The 21,986-nt window shown below is 35.4% G+C and overlaps 1 protein-coding gene across 1 annotated transcript in view; it reads left to right on the top strand.

Moving 5' to 3' along the window:
- The window catches only part of myo10 (myosin X), a 161,579-nt gene that overhangs the window by 117,883 nt on the left and 21,710 nt on the right, over window positions 1-21,986 (top strand). The window contains exons 22-27 of the mRNA XM_088085923.1: window positions 3,821-3,927; window positions 4,024-4,245; window positions 5,170-5,209; window positions 6,031-6,984; window positions 7,309-7,429; window positions 8,142-8,385. Coding sequence (XP_087942049.1) covers window positions 3,821-3,927; window positions 4,024-4,245; window positions 5,170-5,209; window positions 6,031-6,984; window positions 7,309-7,429; window positions 8,142-8,385 — 1,688 coding nt within the window. The remainder of the gene's footprint in view (window positions 1-3,820; window positions 3,928-4,023; window positions 4,246-5,169; window positions 5,210-6,030; window positions 6,985-7,308; window positions 7,430-8,141; window positions 8,386-21,986) is intronic.

Genomic DNA, 21,986 nt, shown 5'->3' with positions numbered 1-21,986 from the left:
GAGAAGGTCAAGGGGAAAAAGGAAATCTGCAAATACAGGTGAGATTCTCTTTCCAGTCGCTTTTTGTAAAAATACTGTACACAGTATAACCATTAATTTGTATACCACGGTAGAGTTTCACAATATATTATTGCATCGCTAAAACATACAAATTTAATCTATTCTTGGTTTGTAGAAACAAACAATGATAACGTATTCTCCTGGTGTCTGCGCTCATTCAGGAGGATGCTGAAAAGCACAGACAAAAGGCAGCAGTGAAATTATTTTCATGGGGCTTTTTTATGTCTTCTTGAATATTCACTTTTTGATGGAAAAACACATCACTTTGCATTTTAGTTTGCAGTCGTTGCTTCAGTCATTCTTCAACCAGGGAGAGTCGCAGTACCTGAAAGCGCTCTGCAGAGCCTCTCAGCACTGAGTCACAAAGCCGATCCTGCTGCTGTGACTGCCTGGAAACCGTTAAATCAATTCTGTCTCCCTCAGAGGGATTCAGCCACTTTGTCCTGCTGCCTCTCGCAGTGAGATTTACATCGAACGGCCTCCAGTTCCTTTCAGTCGGCACATGTCCTGACTATTGTCTGGAAGATGTTTTTTGTGTTTTTTGGGGGTTTTTTTACAACCTCAAACTTAATTTCCTGGAAGTGATGCGTCTCTTCTTTCTCTCTTCTCCCGCGGTTCTGTTCTCTCCACGGGCCTGACCTGTCATGGTGAGCGGCGCTCCCTGAAGGCCCCAACAGCAAGAATCAAAAGTGCGCTGAGGCTTAGCGCGGCTTTTGTTGTGCTAATTAGCATAGTAATGATTAAAAAGGATTAGTTGTTCAATTCACTGGGATGCAAATGTGTGCACTCGAAGGCGAGGCAGCACTTTTTGAGTCTGTGTGGTTCATCTCAAAAGTTGTTAAATAAAGTGAGGGTGTGTTTTTGGTGTGAATGTTTGCATGTTTCTCACTTTGAATTTATGTGAGTACTTGTTTGTGCTACGTTCTGGGGACATGCACACCTGCTCATGCATTGTGAGGACTCACAAGTCTAAACTTGTATGTAACATGTTAAGCTTTGTAAAAAGTTTGTGTATGTGTGCATGCTTGTGCATGTGTGTTTGTGTGGGTGTCTGTTTATGTTTAGCCCAGTGATAAAAAATTACAAATGATATTCTTAACAACATGAGTGAGTCTTAACACTTGCCGGCCAGTGCCAGACTTTTTGGTCATATTTACTAATCTGTCAAGACTGCCAGAATTTTTTGTGTTTTGAATATTTGAACAATTAATACATCAAGATAAAGAACAGATCTACTGCTTTCATATACACGCACACCAATTTTTTTTTCTCATTCTAGTACTATGTTTATTTTTTATTAAACATGTTTGTTTTTGCTTTGAAGTTGTTCATGTCAACATAGGGGTCTGCGGGGATTGACTAAGTTTTGTAGCCAGCCTCAAGTTGCCACTTCTGCATTGGCTTTTTTTTTTTTATTCCTGGAGATTGTCGCTTGCACGGGACATTTAGAATATTTGTATTTGATGAGACGCTATGTTAAAAAAACATGCAGCATACAGAAAATGTTTACGATATTACCATGCAGTGTGAAAAAAAATGATTATTTCAACCTTAAAGCTGCTGAAATGGAGAAAAAAAGAGGAAAAAGGAAAGACATTACGAAAGAAAAAGGGAAACTAGGTTCAGAGTAATGAGTGCTTTTGCACCGTTGGACCTGTTATTTGTAATAGAGTACGTTCACATGTTGGTTCTGTTACTGGTACTTTTCTTTTTAACTTTTTTCCTACTTTTTGAATGGAGGAATTATCCAGCTGCACAACGAGCTTTAAACTGCTGCTGCAAAATCTTGTACAACCTGACCCAAAATCTGAATTAATGGGGGACTCTGCTGGTTTTGAGTGTGTATTTGTGTGCATTTGAGAGAGAGAGAAAGTGTGTGTGTGTGTGTGTGTGTGTGTGCGTGCGTGCGTGTGTGTGTGTGTGTGTGTGTGTGCGTGCATGCATGCGCACGTGCTAGGGCATGTACTGCATGTTTCCCTGTTAATTAACCTGCTAGTTGGTGACGTCCAATTCGCCCTGGCAAGTTTACATTTCCTCCTGAAAATCTCATTAGTGCTTCACCGCTGAGGTATCAACTCTGTCACTGTGCCAACAACATACACACACAGAGACACACACACACACACACACACACACACACACACACACACACACACAGTACATCATTCAACAGGAGAAAGGCAATCTGTACTAAGGTGCCCCTGTAGCACCGTGACATTTCCCCACCGTCTTCGTCGCCCGAGACCATGTCCCATATCTCATTTTCCTCCTCCCTAATCGGATTAACCCCCGGCGTCCCTCGGTGGGCCCAGTTTCTCTATCAATGGACGACAGCTTGGCTCCTAAAGCGGGCAGCTGCACTAAGTGCCTGTAAGATCGGTCTTTTCACAGAGAGATGTAGTCGAAATCGCTGGCTGCAGTAATCTGCGGTCTTTAGCAGTGTGAACAAAAGGAGGGGAGGATCTGGATTTGATTTATGTCGGCAGCTTTGTTCACTTCCATTGTTCTTCGGGAAGAGGATGTCTGTTAAACGGTGATGTTCTCGAAATAGGAGGGACTTTCTCTTTTTTATTCTGTTCACTTGTAAATTCATAATGTGTGTGTGCAATACAGCGTATGTAATGCATGCATTTACTGTGTTAAACAGAAGTTGGGGGTATTTTACTATGTGTCATGAGTGGAGAATATTTGTTAATATTTTACACCTTACTGTTTTCATGTCAATTTAAATTGTTCTTGTTTAGTCACACATATAAAATAGACAGATGCTTAAGTTTTCGATAGATTCTTTAATCAAAATTAAAGAAATGACTAATAAGTATCATCCATCCATATTAAAAACCTGATTAAAATCCACAGTCATGCTGCAAAAATGGCTCAAATTTCTCAAATGCTTAGAAAATAAACTTGAGAATAGTCAAAAAATGTCTTAAAACTATTGGGTTACTATTACTGTTCATTAATCCGATACCCTGCATGTGAATAACTTTTAGTAAGTTAGTTACTTACTTTTTGTGGTTGTATTTCTTCGTCATTCCAGTGCGGCCATTCCCATATGGGATTACAAGACACTATCACAAAACAGATCATGTATCATTTTCTGGTTTTACAGCAAAAAAAATAGATACATAAAATAAAGGTTCAAAATAATATATGACCAATACTCTTGCAAAATGAATTTAAAGAGTTTAAAGTTTATCTTGGTAAGGAGCTTGTTTTCTCATCTCTCATGCTTTCTCCAGATAACAAGCAAATAATCAACTGCATCATCTATATGAACCAAATCATTATCTGTTTTCATGTTACTAAACTCCACTTTCTGAAACTATATGATGCATCACATGCTCCTCATTCCACTAACCTTTTGTTATATTAAAATGCATTTAAAACTCAACTGAATAAACTCCAACACGATTCGAAAAATACTTTTTTTAAACATCTATGTAAACCTTAATTTTAGCTTAAAAACCAACATAAAATTATAAGAAGAAAAAGAAGAATTCTGTTGTATTACTGATCTTTAAGGATACCTCCTCATCCTCCCAACTTCTCTACAAAGAGTTGTTAAAGTTGTATTTAAACTTTTCTTTGTCTGCACAATTTAAACTTTGTAACAGAGTGTTAATCACTGTTTGAATGTTTAACACTGAAATTTATACAAACTGATAGAAGAGCAATAATCATGATTTCTCATGTCTCTATCCATCTTCTTCCTTTTTCCTCTCTCTCTCTCTCTCTCTCCATCCTGCTCCCCTCCCAGGTCTTTCTCCGGGAGTCTCTGGAGAATCGCCTGGAGAAGCAGAGGGAGATGGAGGTGCTGAGAGCCGCCATGGTCATCCAGGCTCACGTCATGGGCTACATGGCCAGGTACGACTCAACACACAAAACCCAACAACAGCAAAAACCTCTATAGAGATTTTTAACATTTGTTAATTTGACTTTCGGATGCTGCCGCACACGCAGGAAGCAGTACAGGAAGCTGCTGCAGTGCATTGTGGTCATTCAGAAGAACTACCGGGCTTTCTACTGGAGGAGGAAGTTCCTGCTCCTTCGCTGGGCAGCGCTCACCTTCCAGAAACGTGTTCGAGGCCAGCTGGCCCGCCGGGCCTTCAGCCAGCTGCTGGAGGAGAGGAGGAGGAGGGAGGAGGAGGAGCGCTGCAGGAGGCTGGAGGAGGAGATGGAGAGGTGGGCTACTGAAGTTAGAGAAGTGGAATTTTTATACAAATTCTACCATTTTCGGCTTTCATGCAACTCTTTTTTTAACCCCAAATACTCACTGTCTGATGCACCAGTTTATTTTACTCATCACATTTTAGGGTGTAGAATTTGATTCTAAGAAGTTTGTAGTCGCACACAATCTCAATTGGACTATTACTTATACAATAACACAATGATCTATGAAGCAAAAACGGCAGCATAAATCAAAAGAGGGCTGTGCCGAGGGCAGGATTTTAGAGATTCACAAGCCCAAATTCCATCTCACAACCTCTACATTTATTTTATTTCAAATTTCAGACATATATTCAACTGTTAAAATGGATTATCTGTCAATTTTTCTGTCTTTTTAGAATCAAAATACCTTTTCAAAGCACACTTACTAACGCCAGGAATACACTTCTGGCAAGAAATACAAAATCAGCCTATTTTAATTTATATCACAGGCCTGAAACATGAGTAGTGAATCGAGAAATATCAGAATTAAAAAGGTCAGTATGTCAGAGAGATCAGTAATTGTACAATACGAAGGTCTCAGAATCCCTAATTCCCAGGAATAATACTGAGGACATGACCTCTGTGTCCTCAGTGGTACCTACAGCCCTGAGAGACGGTGACACAGTTTCGTCTACACTGAATCACTGAAATGTAAAATGTATTATAAAAGACCAAATCATAAATTATGCTCTCACTTTGGTACATGCAATAAACCTTTATTATTTTGCGGATGATACACACTTCTTGTCTGACCTTAACAGTCCATATTTTAGATGGGCATTAAAGGATTTTAATGCTACGATGAGACAGGAAATGTAATTATTTGTGTTTTTCGTAAATCTCATTTCTCACGGTCTGTTTCAGTCTGCTGACGTCTGTCTGTCTGTGTTTGTGCAGGGAGCGACAGAGGCTGGAGGCTGAGAGACTCGCCAGAGAGGTACGATGATACTGGTTATTAAGAGATTCATTTGTGTGTAAAAGTGGATTACTTTTTCATTTTAGATATTTCAGTGATGATTTGTTGCAGAAGAGCCCAGTCTCAGCAGGAATATGTTGATAGTTGATTGAAATTTGATAAAATTTAAATGTAATAAATATATTATTACATCCTTGAACCAAGACGTAGGTATTTGTTCACTTCAAAATCCTGTGTTTCTTCACTATTTACCGTCTTAAGTTCAGTTTACAGTCAGTTTATTGTCGAACTGTGCATGGTTACATCCCCAAAGCATCTGGCCTTTCTTGACAGTTACTTCATTAGTACTGCAAAAAATGTCCATCCAGTTATTTTGGACTGTAATTCTTTCCCAAAATATCATGTTTTTCTTTAAAAAATCAAACAGTCAATATTCCCCCAGTGCAGTTAGAATTTTGAGTACAGATCCTTTTTTTCCAGGAAGTTTGTGATTGATGAGTGATGGTATCTGAAAAAACATGCAAGAAGGCAAATGAAAGGTTAAGTTTCACTTTCAATGCACCTGAGGTTCTACTGCTCCATCTGTGCCCAGAGTACGCTCTGTGCTCCAAGAGTGACATGCAACAAATAACCAAACAGTTTAATAAATTTCAACAGCGCTTCTAATGACCGGTCCAGCTCCAAAATTAGAAAATCTATGTTGGTATGGATTGTGATCATGGTGGGCTGCCATAAATGAATGAATGTGTGGGAAACTCTGGGTTTTTCTCAAAAAAATGGCTTTTGGTACCACAGGAAGTGGGAAGAGGGTTTTCAGGTCTTTGTGTTTTTTCGATCCTCAGGCTGAGGAGGCCAGAAGACTGGAAGAGCTTCACCGGGCCGAGGCGTTGGCCTCTCTGGCTCTGCCTGCAGTAGCAGCTGTGAAACCAACAGAAACCTTGGAGGAGCTTGAGTCAACAGAGACCCTTGAGGAGGCACGTGAAGAAGAGGAGGCAGTCCGTCACAACGAAGCGTCTCAGGTGGAGGAGATCCTGCGACTCGAGCGGGAGATCCAGTCGCTGCAGAGGCAGAAGGAGCGTCAGGAGCTCTCCCTGACTGAGGCCTCCCTCAACCGACTGCAGCTTCTCCGCGACCAGGAGCTCAGGCGCCTGGAGGACGAAGCCTGCAAGGCAGCGCAGCAGTTCCTCGACTCGCTGAACTTTGACGAGATCGACGAGTGTGTGCGGAACATCGAAAGTTCTTTAGGAGTTGGCGAAGGGGAGGAAAAGGAGAAAGAGGGCAGACGGAGGAGAGGTCATGACGAGGAAGAAGTGGATGAAGGCTTCGGGGCCGATGATGAAGCCTTCAAAGACTCTCCGAACCCGAGTGAGCACGGCCACTCAGATGGCCAGCGGACAAGCGGCATCCGAACGAGCGATGACTCGTCCGAAGAGGACCCGTACGCCAATGATGGCGTTACCCCACCGCTGCCGGCAAGCACCCTGCTTCACCAGCCGCTGCCTTTACCACCGGTGCCCACCACCTGCCACAGTGTCTCATCCAGCGGGGACTCGGCCTACTGCCACCCACAGGCTTCGTCCGAGGCTCAGTCCGATGACCTGGTGGAGCTCATACCGCCAGACGAGGACTCGGACTACGACCAGGATGACTACGATGAGGGCGCCATCGTGTCCAGTGGCAGTGTGGCCTTCTCCAACCCTTGCAGCGGCCAGTGGTCTCCTGACTACCGAGGCTCTGTAGGCACCTACAACAGCTCGGGGGCTTACCGCTTCAGCTCGGAGGGGGCGCAGTCATCGGTGAGTTGTTGTTAGCAGGAGCACCTCTGGTGTCCCTCAAACCGCTGGAGCTCATCAAAGGGAATACTTCAGAAAATTGGGGAATTTATAACCTAAAACTAAAACAGATCCAGGTCTAGGCACTTAGGATGGTTTGGACCTGGGTCCTTTTTACCACTGTTCCTCCTTTTTTGTTTAATTTAGATTAAAGATTGCAGCTTCATAATGGTGTCTTTTTGTTAAAAAGTGCTTAAAAGTATTCCGCCACCAACAATAGGTACAATCAGTGTTGCTAATGTTCTGCATCTTGAATGTGTCATTTCTTTTTTTTTTTTTTTATGCCAGTTTGAGGACAGCGAGGACGACTTCGACAGGTTCGACACCGATGATGAGCTTTCTTATCGGCGTGAATCCGTCTACAGCTGCGTCACGCTCCCATACTTCCACAGCTTCCTCTTCATCAAAGGTATCTCCACTGTAACAGTACAGTACTGCAGCTTTTTTCTAAATTACACTGGTTTGCCTACAAGGGCGATATAACACGCTTCAAACCAGGATGATTTGTATCGTACTGTTTCACTCCCATATTTTTTTCTGTAAGAAAATTCTGTAATAAGAAACATTATTCCATCCTCACATCAAATTCTGCCCTACGGGTGATTTAACCCTTTGAGACATAAGCAAACCTGACTTGAATACTAAAAAAAGAGGGCGATGAGAAACATCACAAAAATGGCCCAAAAAGGAAAATAAAAGAAATTAGTAAAAAGTTAACTGAAAATTACCTGAAAAAACATAATGTAACATAATTTTTAACACATATCAAAGAGAATAATACATTTCTGGACATTTCCCCCTCATGTTTTGATAATATCTAATAATTCCAGCAAATTTTCAAAACATTTTCTCGTCAGCTTTTACTTTTTTTTATTTTTTTACTGGGAATTATCTGCAGAGGTTTTTCATTTTTTTGCGTAAACGAATCTTTGTTCTCTATCTAGAACCAGTAATTGGTCTGTCCATTCTGGGCTGCCTTAGAAAAGGAAAATACTTAAAATAAACTTCATTTCTGCAAATATATCCCTCTGATTCCACACTGAAACTTTAATGAATCAAACGTCATCATAAAGCAGAGGAGTGTGAACACATGAGAAACAATGTCATATTTTTCTCTCCAGGAGGTCTGATGAACACGTGGAAGCGGCGCTGGTGCGTTCTGAAGGACGAGACCTTCCTGTGGTTTCGGGCCAAGCAGGAGGCGCTGAAGCAGGGCTGGCTGCACAAGAAGGGCGGGGGCTCGTCTACGTTGTCCCGCCGCAACTGGAAGCGCCGCTGGTTCGTGCTGCGGCAGAGCAAGCTCATGTACTTTGAGAACGACGGCGAGGAGAAGATGAAGGGGGTGCTGGACATGCATAATGCCAAGTATGTTCAAATATGGCTTTCTCAAAAATCTTAAGAATGATGTCATTTATTTATTTATTATTTACTTATTTATGCCATAGTATTGTTATGTATCTCAAAAAATCCTTAAAACTTCGGAGAATTGTATGTCAAGACTGTACAATTAAAATGTCATAGTATATGTTGAAGTAAATGTCAGAAAATCTTCATAGAATTATATGTCTATATAATAAAAATCTATAAAATTTCATAAAACATAATGGTATAATATACAGATGAAAATGTCATAAAAACGTCATAGTATAGTAAGTCGATGAAAATGTCATAAAGAAAACATCATATATGAAAAAATGTTAAAATGGTCAAAGATTGTTGATGAAAATGTCAGGAAAAAGTGTCATTGTAGAGTATTTAGAAACTAAGACAAAAAATAGTGATAGTTTAGTGAGTAAAATTAAAAAAGTCATAAAAAAGTCCCAATATAGTATGTCGATGAAATTATCATGAACCATCATATTATAGTATGTCCCAAATATTGTCATCAAATTGTCATAGCACAGTATTTTGCATAAATGTCCTAAAAACATCATAGTGTAATATGTCAACAAAAATGTCATCAAAATATCAATTAATAGTTTGTTTATGAAAATGACATCAAAATTACATAGTAAAGTATGTTGATGAAAATGTCATGAAAAAAACATCAAAGTATAGTATATCAAAACATTTTAAAAAAATGTTGGAGTTTAATATGTTGTGTGTTGTTCATGTTGTTCACCAAAGAGTTGTACTATACCATGTCATTCTAAATCGTATAGAAACGTCATACTATGTCATGTCATCCAAAAATCTCACCAAGAAGTCATATTATAGCATGCCGTTCAAGATCCCTGTAGCTTAACATTCAAAATTGCACCAAAAAGTCATACTATAACATGTTATCCAAAATCACACCAAAAAGTAAAGAAGTCGTGTTGTGCTGAATTTCAATTTTGCCCTTTTTTAACCTTTGTTACCTACAAGCTATATTATGTCATTTTCAGCCATTTTTGGGACGGGTCAAAATTTGACATTTTTTGCAATACTATAGTATGGCGAAAATGTCAAGTTTTGACCCATTCTAAAAATGCCTGAAAATGACATATTATAGTTTGTAGAGACGCAACATAGTATACAAAGTAGAAACAAAGGCCAAAAAAGTCCAAAAAACTCATAATTTGGTATTGTGAAAAAATGGGGAAAAAAATCATGATACTATACTATGGTGAAAATGTCAAATTTTGACCCGTCTCAGAAATGCTTGAAATTGACATGTTATGCCTTGTAGAGACGCAACATAGTATACAAAGTGGAACCAAAGACCAAAAAAGTCCAAAAAACTCATAATTTAGCATGTTGAAAAATTGGGGGAAAAAATCGCATACTATACTATAGCGAAAATGTCAAATTTTGACCCATTCTAAAAATGCCTGAAAATGACATATAACAGCTTGTAGAGACGCAAAATAGTATACAAAGTAGAAACAAAGGCCAAAAAAGTCCAAAAAACTCATAATTTAGCATGTTGAAAAAATGGGGGAAAAAATCGCATACTATACTATGGCGAAAATGTCAAATTTTGACCCGTCCCAAACATGCCTTAAAATGACATGTACTAGCTTTAAGACACGCAACATAGTATACAAAGTGGAAACAAAGGCCAAAAAAGTCCAAAAAACTCATAATTTAGCATGTTGAAAAAATGGGGGGAAAAAATCGCATACTATACTATGGCGAAAATGTCAAATTTTGACCCGTCCCAAACATGCCTTAAAATGACATGTACTAGCTTTAAGACACGCAACATAGTATACAAAGTGGAAACAAAGACCAAAAAAGTCCAAAAAAATGATAATTTAGCATGTTGAAAAAATCGCCAAAAATGGCATACTATACTATGGCGAAAATGTCAAATTTTGACCCGTTCTAAAAATGCCTGAAAATGACATATAATAGCTTGTAGAGGCGCAACATAGTATATAAAGTGGAAACAAAGACTAAAAAAGTAAAAAAAAATGATAATTTAGCATGTTGAAAAAATCGCCAAAAATCGCATACTATACTATGGCGAAAATGTCAAATTTTGACCCGTTCTAAAAACGCCTGAAAATGACATATAATAGCTTGTAGAGGCGCAACATAGTATACAAAGTAGAAACAAAGGCCAAAAAAGTCCAAAAAACTCATAATTTGGCATGTTGAAAAAATGGGGAAAAAAATCGCATACTATACTATGGCGAAAATGTCAAATTTTGACCCGTTCTAAAAATGCCTGAAAATGACATATAACAGCTTGTAGAGGCGCAAAATAGTATACAAAGTAGAAACAAATGCTAAAAAAGTCCAAAAAACTCATAATTTAGCATGTTGAAAAAATGGGGGAAAAAATCGCATACTATACTATGGCGAAAATGTCAAATTTTGACCCGTCCCAAAAATGCCTTAAAATGACATATACTAGCTTTAAGACACGCAACATAGTATACAAAGTGGAAACAAAGACCAAAAAAGTCCAAAAAAATGATAATTTGGCATGTTGAAAACTCGCCAAAAATCGCATACTATACTATGGCGAAAATGTCAAATTTTGACCCGTTCTAAAAACGCCTGAAAATGACATATAATAGCTTGTAGAGGCGCAACATAGTATACAAAGTAGAAACAAAGGCCAAAAAAGTCCAAAAAACTCATAATTTGGCATGTTGAAAAAATGGGGAAAAAAATCGCATACTATACTATGGCGAAAATGTCAAATTTTGACCCGTTCTAAAAATGCCTGAAAATGACATATAACAGCTTGTAGAGGCGCAAAATAGTATACAAAGTAGAAACAAATGCTAAAAAAGTCCAAAAAACTCATAATTTAGCATGTTGAAAAAATGGGGGAAAAAATCGCATACTATACTATGGCGAAAATGTCAAGTTTTGACCCATTCTAAAAATGCCTGAAAATGACATATAATAGCTTGTAGAGGCGCAACATAGTATATAAAGTGGAAACAAAGACTAAAAAAGTCCAAAAAACTCATAATTTAGCATGTTGAAAAATTGGGGGAAAAAATCGCATACTATACTATGGCGAAAATGTCAAATTTTGACCCGTTCTAAAAATGCCTAAAAATGACATATACTAGCTTTTAGACATGCAACATAGTATACAAAGTGGAAACAAAGACTAAAAAAGTCCAAAAAACTCATAATTTAGCATGTTGAAAAAATGGGGAAAAAAATCGCATACTATACTATGGCGAAAATGTCAAATTTTGACCCGTTCTAAAAACGCCTGAAAATGACATATAACAGCTTGTAGAGGCGCAACATAGTATACAAAGTGGAAACAAAGACCAAAAAAGTCCAAAAAACTCAGAATTTGGCATGTTGAAAAAATGGGGAAAAAAATCGCATACTATACTATGGCGAAAATGTCAAATTTTGACCCGTTCTAAAAATGCCTGAAAATGACATATAACAGCTTGTAGAGGCGCAAAATAGTATACAAAGTAGAAACAAATGCTAAAAAAGTCCAAAAAACTCATAATTTAGCATGTTGAAAAAATGGGGGAAAAAATCGCATACTATACTATGGCGAAAATGTCAAATTTTGACCCGTTCTAAAAATGCCTGAAAATGACCTATACGAGGTTTTAGACACGCAACATAGTATATAAAGTGGAAACAAAGACCAAAAAAGTCCAAAAAAATGATAATTTGGCATGTTGAAAAAATCACCAAAAATCGCATACTATACTATGGCGAAAATGTCAAATTTTGACCCGTTCTAAAAATGCCTGAAAATGACCTATACGAGGTTTTAGACACGCAACATAGTATATAAAGTGGAAACAAAGACTAAAAAAGTCAAAAAAAATGATAATTTAGCATGTTGAAAAAATCGCCCAAAATCGCATACTATACTATGGCGAAAATGTCAAGTTTTGACCCATTCTAAAAATGCCTGAAAATGACATATAATAGCTTGTAGAGGCGCAACATAGTATACAAAGTAGAAACAAAGACCAAAAAAGTCCAAACAACTCATAATTTGGCATGTTGAAAAAATCGCCAAAAATCGCATACTATACTATGGTGAAAATGTCAAATTTTGACCCGTCTCAGAAATGCTTGAAATTGACATGTTATGCCTTGTAGAGACGCAACATAGTATACAAAGTGGAACCAAAGACCAAAAAAGTCCAAAAAACTCATAATTTAGCATGTTGAAAAATTGGGGGAAAAAATCGCATACTATACTATAGCGAAAATGTCAAATTTTGACCCGTTCTAAAAACGCCTGAAAATGACATATAATAGCTTGTAGAGGCGCAACATAGTATACAAAGTAGAAACAAAGGCCAAAAAAGTCCAAAAAACTCATAATTTGGCATGTTGAAAAAATGGGGAAAAAATACATACTATACTATGGCGAAAATGTCAAATTTTGACCCGTTCTAAAAATGCCTGAAAATGACATATAACAGCTTGTAGAGGCGCAAAATAGTATACAAAGTAGAAACAAATGCTAAAAAAGTCCAAAAAACTCATAATTTAGCATGTTGAAAAAATCGCCAAAAATCGCATACTATACTATGGCGAAAATGTCAAGTTTTGACCCGTTCTAAAAATGCCTGAAAATGACATATAATAGCTTGTAGAGGCGCAACATAGTATACAAAGTGGAAACAAAGACCAAAAAAGTCCAAAAAACTCATAATTTAACATGTTGAACAAATGGGGAAAAAAATGGCATACTATACTATGGCGAAAATGTCAAATTTTGACCCGTTCTAAAAATGCCTGAAAATGACATATACTAGGTTTTAGACACGCAACATAGTATATAAAGTGGAAACAAAGACCAAAAAAGTCCAAAAAAATGATAATTTAGCATGTTAAAAAAATGGGGCCAAAAATCGCATACTATACTATGGCAAAAATGTCAAGTTTTGACCCGTTCTAAAAATGCCTGAAAATGACATATAATAACTTGTAGAGGCGCAACATAGTATACAAAGTGGAAACAAAGACTAAAAAAGTCCAAAAAACTCATAATTTAGCATGTTGAAAAAATGGGGAAAAAAATCGCATACTATACTATGGCGAAAATGTCAAATTTTGACCCGTTCTAAAAATGCCTAAAAATGACATATACTAGGTTTTAGACACGCAACATAGTATATAAAGTGGAAACAAAGACCAAAAAAGTCCAAAAAAATGATAATTTAGCATGTTGAAAAAATCGCCAAAAATCGCATACTATACTATGGCGAAAATGTCAAATTTTGACCCGTTCTAAAAACGCCTGAAAATGACATATAATAGCTTGTAGAGGCGCAAAATAGTATACAAAGTAGAAACAAATGCTAAAAAAGTCCAAAAAACTCATAATTTAGCATGTTGAAAAAATGGGGAAAAAAATCGCATACTATACTATGGCGAAAATGTCAAGTTTTGACCCGTTCTAAAAATGCCTGAAAATGACATATACTAGGTTTTAGACACGCAACATAGTATATAAAGTGGAAACAAAGACCAAAAAAGTCCAAAAAAATGATAATTTAGCATGTTGAAAAAATGGGGCCAAAAATCGCATACTATACTATGGCGAAAATGTCAAATTTTGACCCGTTCTAAAAACGCCTGAAAATGACATATAATAGCTTGTAGAGGCTCAAAATAGTATACAAAGTAGAAACAAATGCTAAAAAAGTCCAAAAAAATGATAATTTAGCATGTTGAAAAAATCACCAAAAAAAAATCGCATACTATACTATGGCGAAAATGTCAAATTTTGACCCGTTCTAAAAATGCCTAAAAATGACATATACTAGCTTTTAGACACGCAACATAGTATACAAAGTGGAAACAAAGACCAAAAAAGTCCAAAAAAATGATAATTTAGCATGTTGAAAAAAATCGCCAAAAATCGCATACTATACTATGGCGAAAATGTCAAATTTTGACCCGTTCTAAAAATGCCTGAAAATGACATATACTAGGTTTTAGACACGCAACATAGTATATAAAGTGGAAACAAAGACCAAAAAAGTCCAAAAAAATGATAATTTAGCATGTTGAAAAAATGGGGCCAAAAATCGCATACTATACTATGGCGAAAATGTCAAATTTTGACCCGTTCTAAAAACGCCTGAAAATGGCATATACTAGGTTTTAGAGGCGCAAAATAGTATACAAAGTAGAAACAAATGCTAAAAAAGTCCAAAAAAATGATAATTTAGCATGTTGAAAAAATCACCAAAAATCGCATACTATACTATGGCGAAAATGTCAAATTTTGACCCGTTCTAAAAATGCCTGAAAATGACATATAATAGCTTGTAGAGACGCAACATAGTATACAAAGTAGAAACAAAGACTTAAAAAGTCCAAAAAACTCATAATTTAGCATGTTGAAAAAATGGGGAAAAAAATCGCATACTATACTATGGCGAAAATGTCAAGTTTTGACCCGTTCTAAAAATGCCTGAAAATGACATATAATAGCTTGTAGAGGCGCAACATAGTATATAAAGTGGAAACAAAGACCAAAAAAGTCCAAAAAACTCATAATTTAGCATGTTGAAAAAATGGGGAAAAAAATCGCATACTATACTATGGCGAAAATGTCAAATTTTGACCCGTTCTAAAAATGCCTAAAAATGACATATACTAGCTTTTAGACATGCAACATAGTATACAAAGTGGAAACAAAGACTAAAAAAGTCCAAAAAACTCATAATTTAGCATGTTGAAAAAATGGGGAAAAAAATCGCATACTATACTATGGCGAAAATGTCAAATTTTGACCCGTTCTAAAAACGCCTGAAAATGACATATAATAGCTTGTAGAGGCGCAAAATAGTATACAAAGTAGAAACAAATGCTAAAAAAGTCCAAAAAAATGATAATTTAGCATGTTGAAAAAATGGGGAAAAAAATCGCATACTATACTATGGCGAAAATGTCAAGTTTTGACCCGTTCTAAAAATGCCTGAAAATGACATATAATAACTTGTAGAGGCGCAACATAGTATACAAAGTGGAAACAAAGACTAAAAAAGTCCAAAAAACTCATAATTTAGCATGTTGAAAAAATGGGGAAAAAAATCGCATACTATACTATGGCGAAAATGTCAAATTTTGACCCGTTCTAAAAATGCCTGAAAATGACATATACTAGGTTTTAGACACGCAACATAGTATCCAAAGTGGAAACAAAGACCAAAAAAGTCCAAAAAAATGATAATTTAGCATGTTGAAAAAATGGGGAAAAAAATCGCATACTATACTATGGCGAAAATGTCAAATTTTGACCCGTTCTAAAAACGCCTGAAAATGACATATAATAGCTTGTAGAGGCGCAAAATAGTATACAAAGTAGAAACAAATGCTAAAAAAGTCCAAAAAACTCATAATTTAGCATGTTGAAAAAATGGGGAAAAAAATCGCATACTATACTATGGCGAAAATGTCAAGTTTTGACCCGTTCTAAAAATGCCTGAAAATGACATATACTAGGTTTTAGACACGCAACATAGTATATAAAGTGGAAACAAAGACCAAAAAAGTCCAAAAAAATGATAATTTAGCATGTTGAAAAAATGGGGAAAAAAATCGCATACTATACTATGGCGAAAATGTCAAATTTTGACCCGTTCTAAAAACGCCTGAAAATGACATATAATAGCTTGTAGAGGCGCAAAATAGTATACAAAGTAGAAACAAATGCTAAAAAAGTCCAAAAAAATGATAATTTAGCATGTTGAAAAAATCACCAAAAATCGCATACTATACTATGGCGAAAATGTCAAGTTTTGACCCGTTCTAAAAACGCCTAAAAATGACATATACTAGCTTTTAGACACGCAACATAGTATACAAAGTGGAAACAAAGACCAAAAAAGTCCAAAAAAATGATAATTTAGCATGTTAAAAAGAATCGCCAAAAATCGCATACTATACTATGGCGAAAATGTCAAATTTTGACCTGTTCTAAAAATGCCTGAAAATGACATATACTAGGTTTTAGACACGCAACATAGTATACAAAGTGGAAACAAAGACTAAAAAGTCCAAAAAAATGATAATTTAGCATGTTGAAAAAATGGGGAAAAAAATCGCATACTATACTATGGCGAAAATGTCAAATTTTGACCCGTTCTAAAAACGCCTGAAAATGGCATATACTAGGTTTTAGAGGCGCAAAATAGTATACAAAGTAGAAACAAATGCTAAAAAAGTCCAAAAAAATGATAATTTAGCATGTTGAAAAAATCACCAAAAATCGCATACTATACTATGGCGAAAATGTCAAGTTTTGACCCGTTCTAAAAATGCCTGAAAATGACATATAATAGCTTGTAGAGGCGCAACATAGTATACAAAGTAGAAACAAAGACTTAAAAAGTCCAAAAAACTCATAATTTAGCATGTTGAAAAAATGGGGAAAAAAATCGCATACTATACTATGGCGAAAATGTCAAATTTTGACCCGTTCTAAAAATGCCTGAAAATGACATATAATAGCTTGTAGAGGCGCAACATAGTATATAAAGTGGAAACAAAGACTAAAAAAGTCCAAAAAACTCATAATTTAGCATGTTGAAAAAATGGGGAAAAAATACATACTATACTATGGCGAAAATGTCAAATTTTGACCCGTTCTAAAAATGCCTAAAAATGACATATACTAGCTTTTAGACATGCAACATAGTATACAAAGTGGAAACAAAGACTAAAAAAGTCCAAAAAACTCATAATTTAGCATGTTGAAAAAATGGGGAAAAAAATCGCATACTATACTATGGCGAAAATGTCAAGTTTTGACCCGTTCTAAAAATGCCTGAAAATGACATATAATAGCTTGTAGAGGCACAAAATAGTATACAAAGTAGAAACAAATGCTAAAAAAGTCCAAAAAAATGATAATTTAGCATGTTGAAAAAATCACCAAAAATCGCATACTATACTATGGCGAAAATGTCAAGTTTTGACCCGTTCTAAAAATGCCTGAAAATGACATATAATAACTTGTAGAGGCGCAACATAGTATACAAAGTGGAAACAAAGACTAAAAAAGTCCAAAAAACTCATAATTTAGCATGTTGAAAAAATGGGGAAAAAAATCGCATACTATACTATGGCGAAAATGTCAAATTTTGACCCATTCTAAAAATGCCTGAAAATGACATATAATAGCTTGTAGAGGCGCAACATAGTATATAAAGTGGAAACAAAGACTAAAAAAGTCCAAAAAACTCATAATTTAGCATGTTGAAAAAATGGGGAAAAAAATCGCATACTATACTATGGCGAAAATGTCAAATTTTGACCCGTTCTAAAAATGCCTAAAAATGACATATACTAGGTTTTAGACACGCAACATAGTATATAAAGTGGAAACAAAGACCAAAAAAGTCAAAAAAAATGATAATTTAGCATGTTGAAAAAATCGCCAAAAATCGCATACTATACTATGGCGAAAATGTCAAATTTTGACCCGTTCTAAAAATGCCTGAAAATGACATATAATAGCTTGTAGAGGCGCAACATAGTATACAAAGTGGAAACAAAGACTAAAAAAGTCCAAAAAACTCATAATTTAGCATGTTGAAAAAATGGGGAAAAAAATCGCATACTATACTATGGCGAAAATGTCAAATTTTGACCCGTTCTAAAAATGCCTGAAAATGACATATACTAGGTTTTAGACACGCAACATAGTATATAAAGTGGAAACAAAGACCAAAAAAGTCCAAAAAAATGATAATTTAGCATGTTGAAAAAATGGGGCCAAAAATCGCATACTATACTATGGCGAAAATGTCAAATTTTGACCCGTTCTAAAAACGCCTGAAAATGACATATAATAGCTTGTAGAGGCGCAAAATAGTATACAAAGTAGAAACAAATGCTAAAAAAGTCCAAAAAACTCATAATTTAGCATGTTGAAAAAATGGGGAAAAAAATCGCATACTATACTATGGCGAAAATGTCAAGTTTTGACCCGTTCTAAAAATGCCTGAAAATGACATATAATAGCTTGTAGAGGCGCAACATAGTATACAAAGTGGAAACAAAGACTAAAAAAGTCCAAAAAAATGATAATTTAGCATGTTGAAAAAATGGGGCCAAAAATCGCATACTATACTATGGCGAAAATGTCAAATTTTGACCCATTCTAAAAATGCCTGAAAATGACATATAATAGCTTGTAGAGGCGCAACATAGTATATAAAGTGGAAACAAAGACTAAAAAGTCCAAAAACTCATAATTTAGCATGTTGAAAAATGGGGAAAAAAATCGCATACTATACTATGGCGAAAATGTCAAATTTTGACCCGTTCTAAAAATGCCTGAAAATGACATATACTAGGTTTTAGACACGCAACATAGTATATAAAGTGGAAACAAAGACCAAAAAAGTCCAAAAAAATGATAATTTAGCATGTTGAAAAAATGGGGCCAAAAATCGCATACTATACTATGGCGAAAATGTCAAATTTTGACCCGTTCTAAAAACGCCTGAAAATGACATATAATAGCTTGTTGAGGCGCAACATAGTATACAAAGTAGAAACAAAGACTTAAAAAGTCCAAAAAACTCATAATTTAGCATGTTGAAAAAATGGGGAAAAAAATCGCATACTATACTATGGCGAAAATGTCAAGTTTTGACCCGTTCTAAAAATGCCTGAAAATGACATATAATAGCTTGTAGAGGCGCAACATAGTATATAAAGTGGAAACAAAGACCAAAAAAGTCCAAAAAACTCATAATTTAGCATGTTGAAAAAATGGGGAAAAAAATCGCATACTATACTATGGCGAAAATGTCAAATTTTGACCCGTTCTAAAAATGCCTGAAAATGACATATACTAGCTTTTAGACATGCAACATAGTATACAAAGTGGAAACAAATGCTAAAAAAGTCCAAAAAACTCATAATTTAGCATGTTGAAAAAATGGGGAAAAAAATCGCATACTATACTATGGCGAAAATGTCAAATTTTGACCCATTCTAAAAATGCCTGAAAATGACATATAATAGCTTGTAGAGGCGCAACATAGTATACAAAGTGGAAACAAAGACTAAAAAAGTCCAAAAAACTCATAATTTAGCATGTTGAAAAAATGGGGAAAAAAATCGCATACTATACTATGGCGAAAATGTCAAATTTTGACCCGTTCTAAAAATGCCTAAAAATGACATATACTAGGTTTTAGACACGCAACATAGTATATAAAGTGGAAACAAAGACTAAAAAAGTCCAAAAAACTCATAATTTAGCATGTTGAAAAAATGGGGAAAAAAATCGCATACTATACTATGGCGAAAATGTCAAATTTTGACCCGTTCTAAAAATGCCTGAAAATGACATATACTAGGTTTTAGACACGCAACATAGTATATAAAGTGGAAACAAAGACCAAAAAAGTCCAAAAAACTCATAATTTGGTATTGTGAAAAAATGGGGGAAAAAATCGCATACTATACTATGGCGAAAATGTCAAATTTTGACCCGTTCTAAAAATGCCTGAAAATGACATATACTAGCTTTTAGACATGCAACATAGTATACAAAGTAGAAAGAAAGACTAAAAAAGTCCAAAAAACTCATAATTTAGCATGTTGAAAAAATGGGGAAAAAAATCGCATACTATACTATGGCGAAAATGTCAAATTTTGACCCGTTCTAAAAACGCCTGAAAATGACATATAATAGCTTGTAGAGGCGCAAAATAGTATACAAAGTAGAAACAAAGACTTAAAAAGTCCAAAAAACTCATAATTTAGCATGTTGAAAAAATGGGGGAAAAAATCGCATACTATACTATGGCGAAAATGTCAAGTTTTGACCCGTTCTAAAAATGCCTGAAAATGACATATAATAGCTTGTAGAGGCGCAACATAGTATATAAAGTGGAAACAAAGACCAAAAAAGTCCAAAAAACTCATAATTTAGCATGTTGAAAAAATGGGGAAAAAAATCGCATACTATACTATGGCGAAAATGTCAAATTTTGACCCGTTCTAAAAATGCCTAAAAATGACATATACTAGCTTTTAGACATGCAACATAGTATATAAAGTAGAAACAAAGACCAAAAAAGTCCAAAAAAAATGATAATTTAGCATGTTGAAAAAATCGCCAAAAATCGCATACTATACTATGGCGAAAATGTCAAATTTTGACTCGTTCTAAAAATGCCTAAAAATGACATATACTAGCTTTTAGACATGCAAAATAGTATACAAAGTGGAAACAAAGACTAAAAAAGTCCAAAAAACACATAATTTAGCATGTTGAAAAAATGGGGAAAAAAATCGCATACTATACTATGGCGAAAATGTCAAATTTTGACCCGTCCCAAAAATGCCTTAAAATGACATATACTAGCTTTAAGACACGCAACATAGTATACAAAGTGGAAACAAAGACCAAAACAGTCCAAAAAAATGATAATTTAGCATGTTGAAAAAATCGCCAAAAATCGCATACTATACTATGGCGAAAATGTCAAGTTTTGACCCGTTCTAAATACGCCTGAAAATGACATATAATAGCTTGTAGAGGCGCAAAATAGTATACAAAGTAGAAACAAATGCTAAAAAAGTCCAAAAAAATGATAATTTAGCATGTTGAAAAAATCACCAAAAATCGCATACTATACTATGGCGAAAATGTCAAATTTTGACCCGTTCTAAAAACGCCTGAAAATGACATATAATAGCTTGTTGAGGCGCAACATAGTATACAAAGCAGAAACAAAGACTTAAAAAGTCCAAAAAACTCATAATTTAGCATGTTGAAAAAATGGGGAAAAAAATCGCATACTATACTATGGCGAAAATGTCAAGTTTTGACCCGTTCTAAAAATGCCTGAAAATGACATATAATAGCTTGTAGAGGCGCAACATAGTATATAAAGTGGAAACAAAGACTAAAAAAGTCCAAAAAACTCATAATTTAGCATGTTGAAAAAATGGGGAAAAAAATCGCATACTATACTATGGCGAAAATGTCAAATTTTGACTCGTTCTAAAAATGCCTAACAATGACATATACTAGCTTTTAGACATGCAACATAGTATACAAAGTGGAAACAAAGACTAAAAAAGTCCAAAAAACTCATAATTTAGCATGTTGAAAAAATGGGGAAAAAAATCGCATACTATACTATGGCGAAAATGTCAAATTTTGACCCGTTCTAAAAATGCCTGAAAATGACATATAATAGCTTGTAGAGGCGCAACATAGTATATAAAGTGGAAACAAAGACCAAAAAAGTCCAAAAAACTCATAATTTAGCATGTTGAAAAAATGGGGAAAAAAATCGCATACTATACTATGGCGAAAATGTCAAATTTTGACCCGTTCTAAAAATGCCTGAAAATGACATATACTAGGTTTTAGACACGCAACATAGTATATAAAGTGGAAACAAAGACCAAAAAAGTCCAAAAAAATGATAATTTAGCATGTTGAAAAAATGGGGCCAAAAATCGCATACTATACTATGGCGAAAATGTCAAATTTTGACCCGTTCTAAAAATGCCTAAAAATGACATATACTAGCTTT

The sequence above is a fragment of the Plectropomus leopardus genome, chromosome 12, assembly GCF_026936395.1.
Source record: "Plectropomus leopardus strain MGB_pleo_1.0 chromosome 12, ASM2693639v1, whole genome shotgun sequence".
NCBI lineage: Eukaryota > Metazoa > Chordata > Actinopteri > Perciformes > Serranidae > Plectropomus > Plectropomus leopardus.
This window is presented reverse-complemented; position numbering and strand designations above follow the sequence as displayed.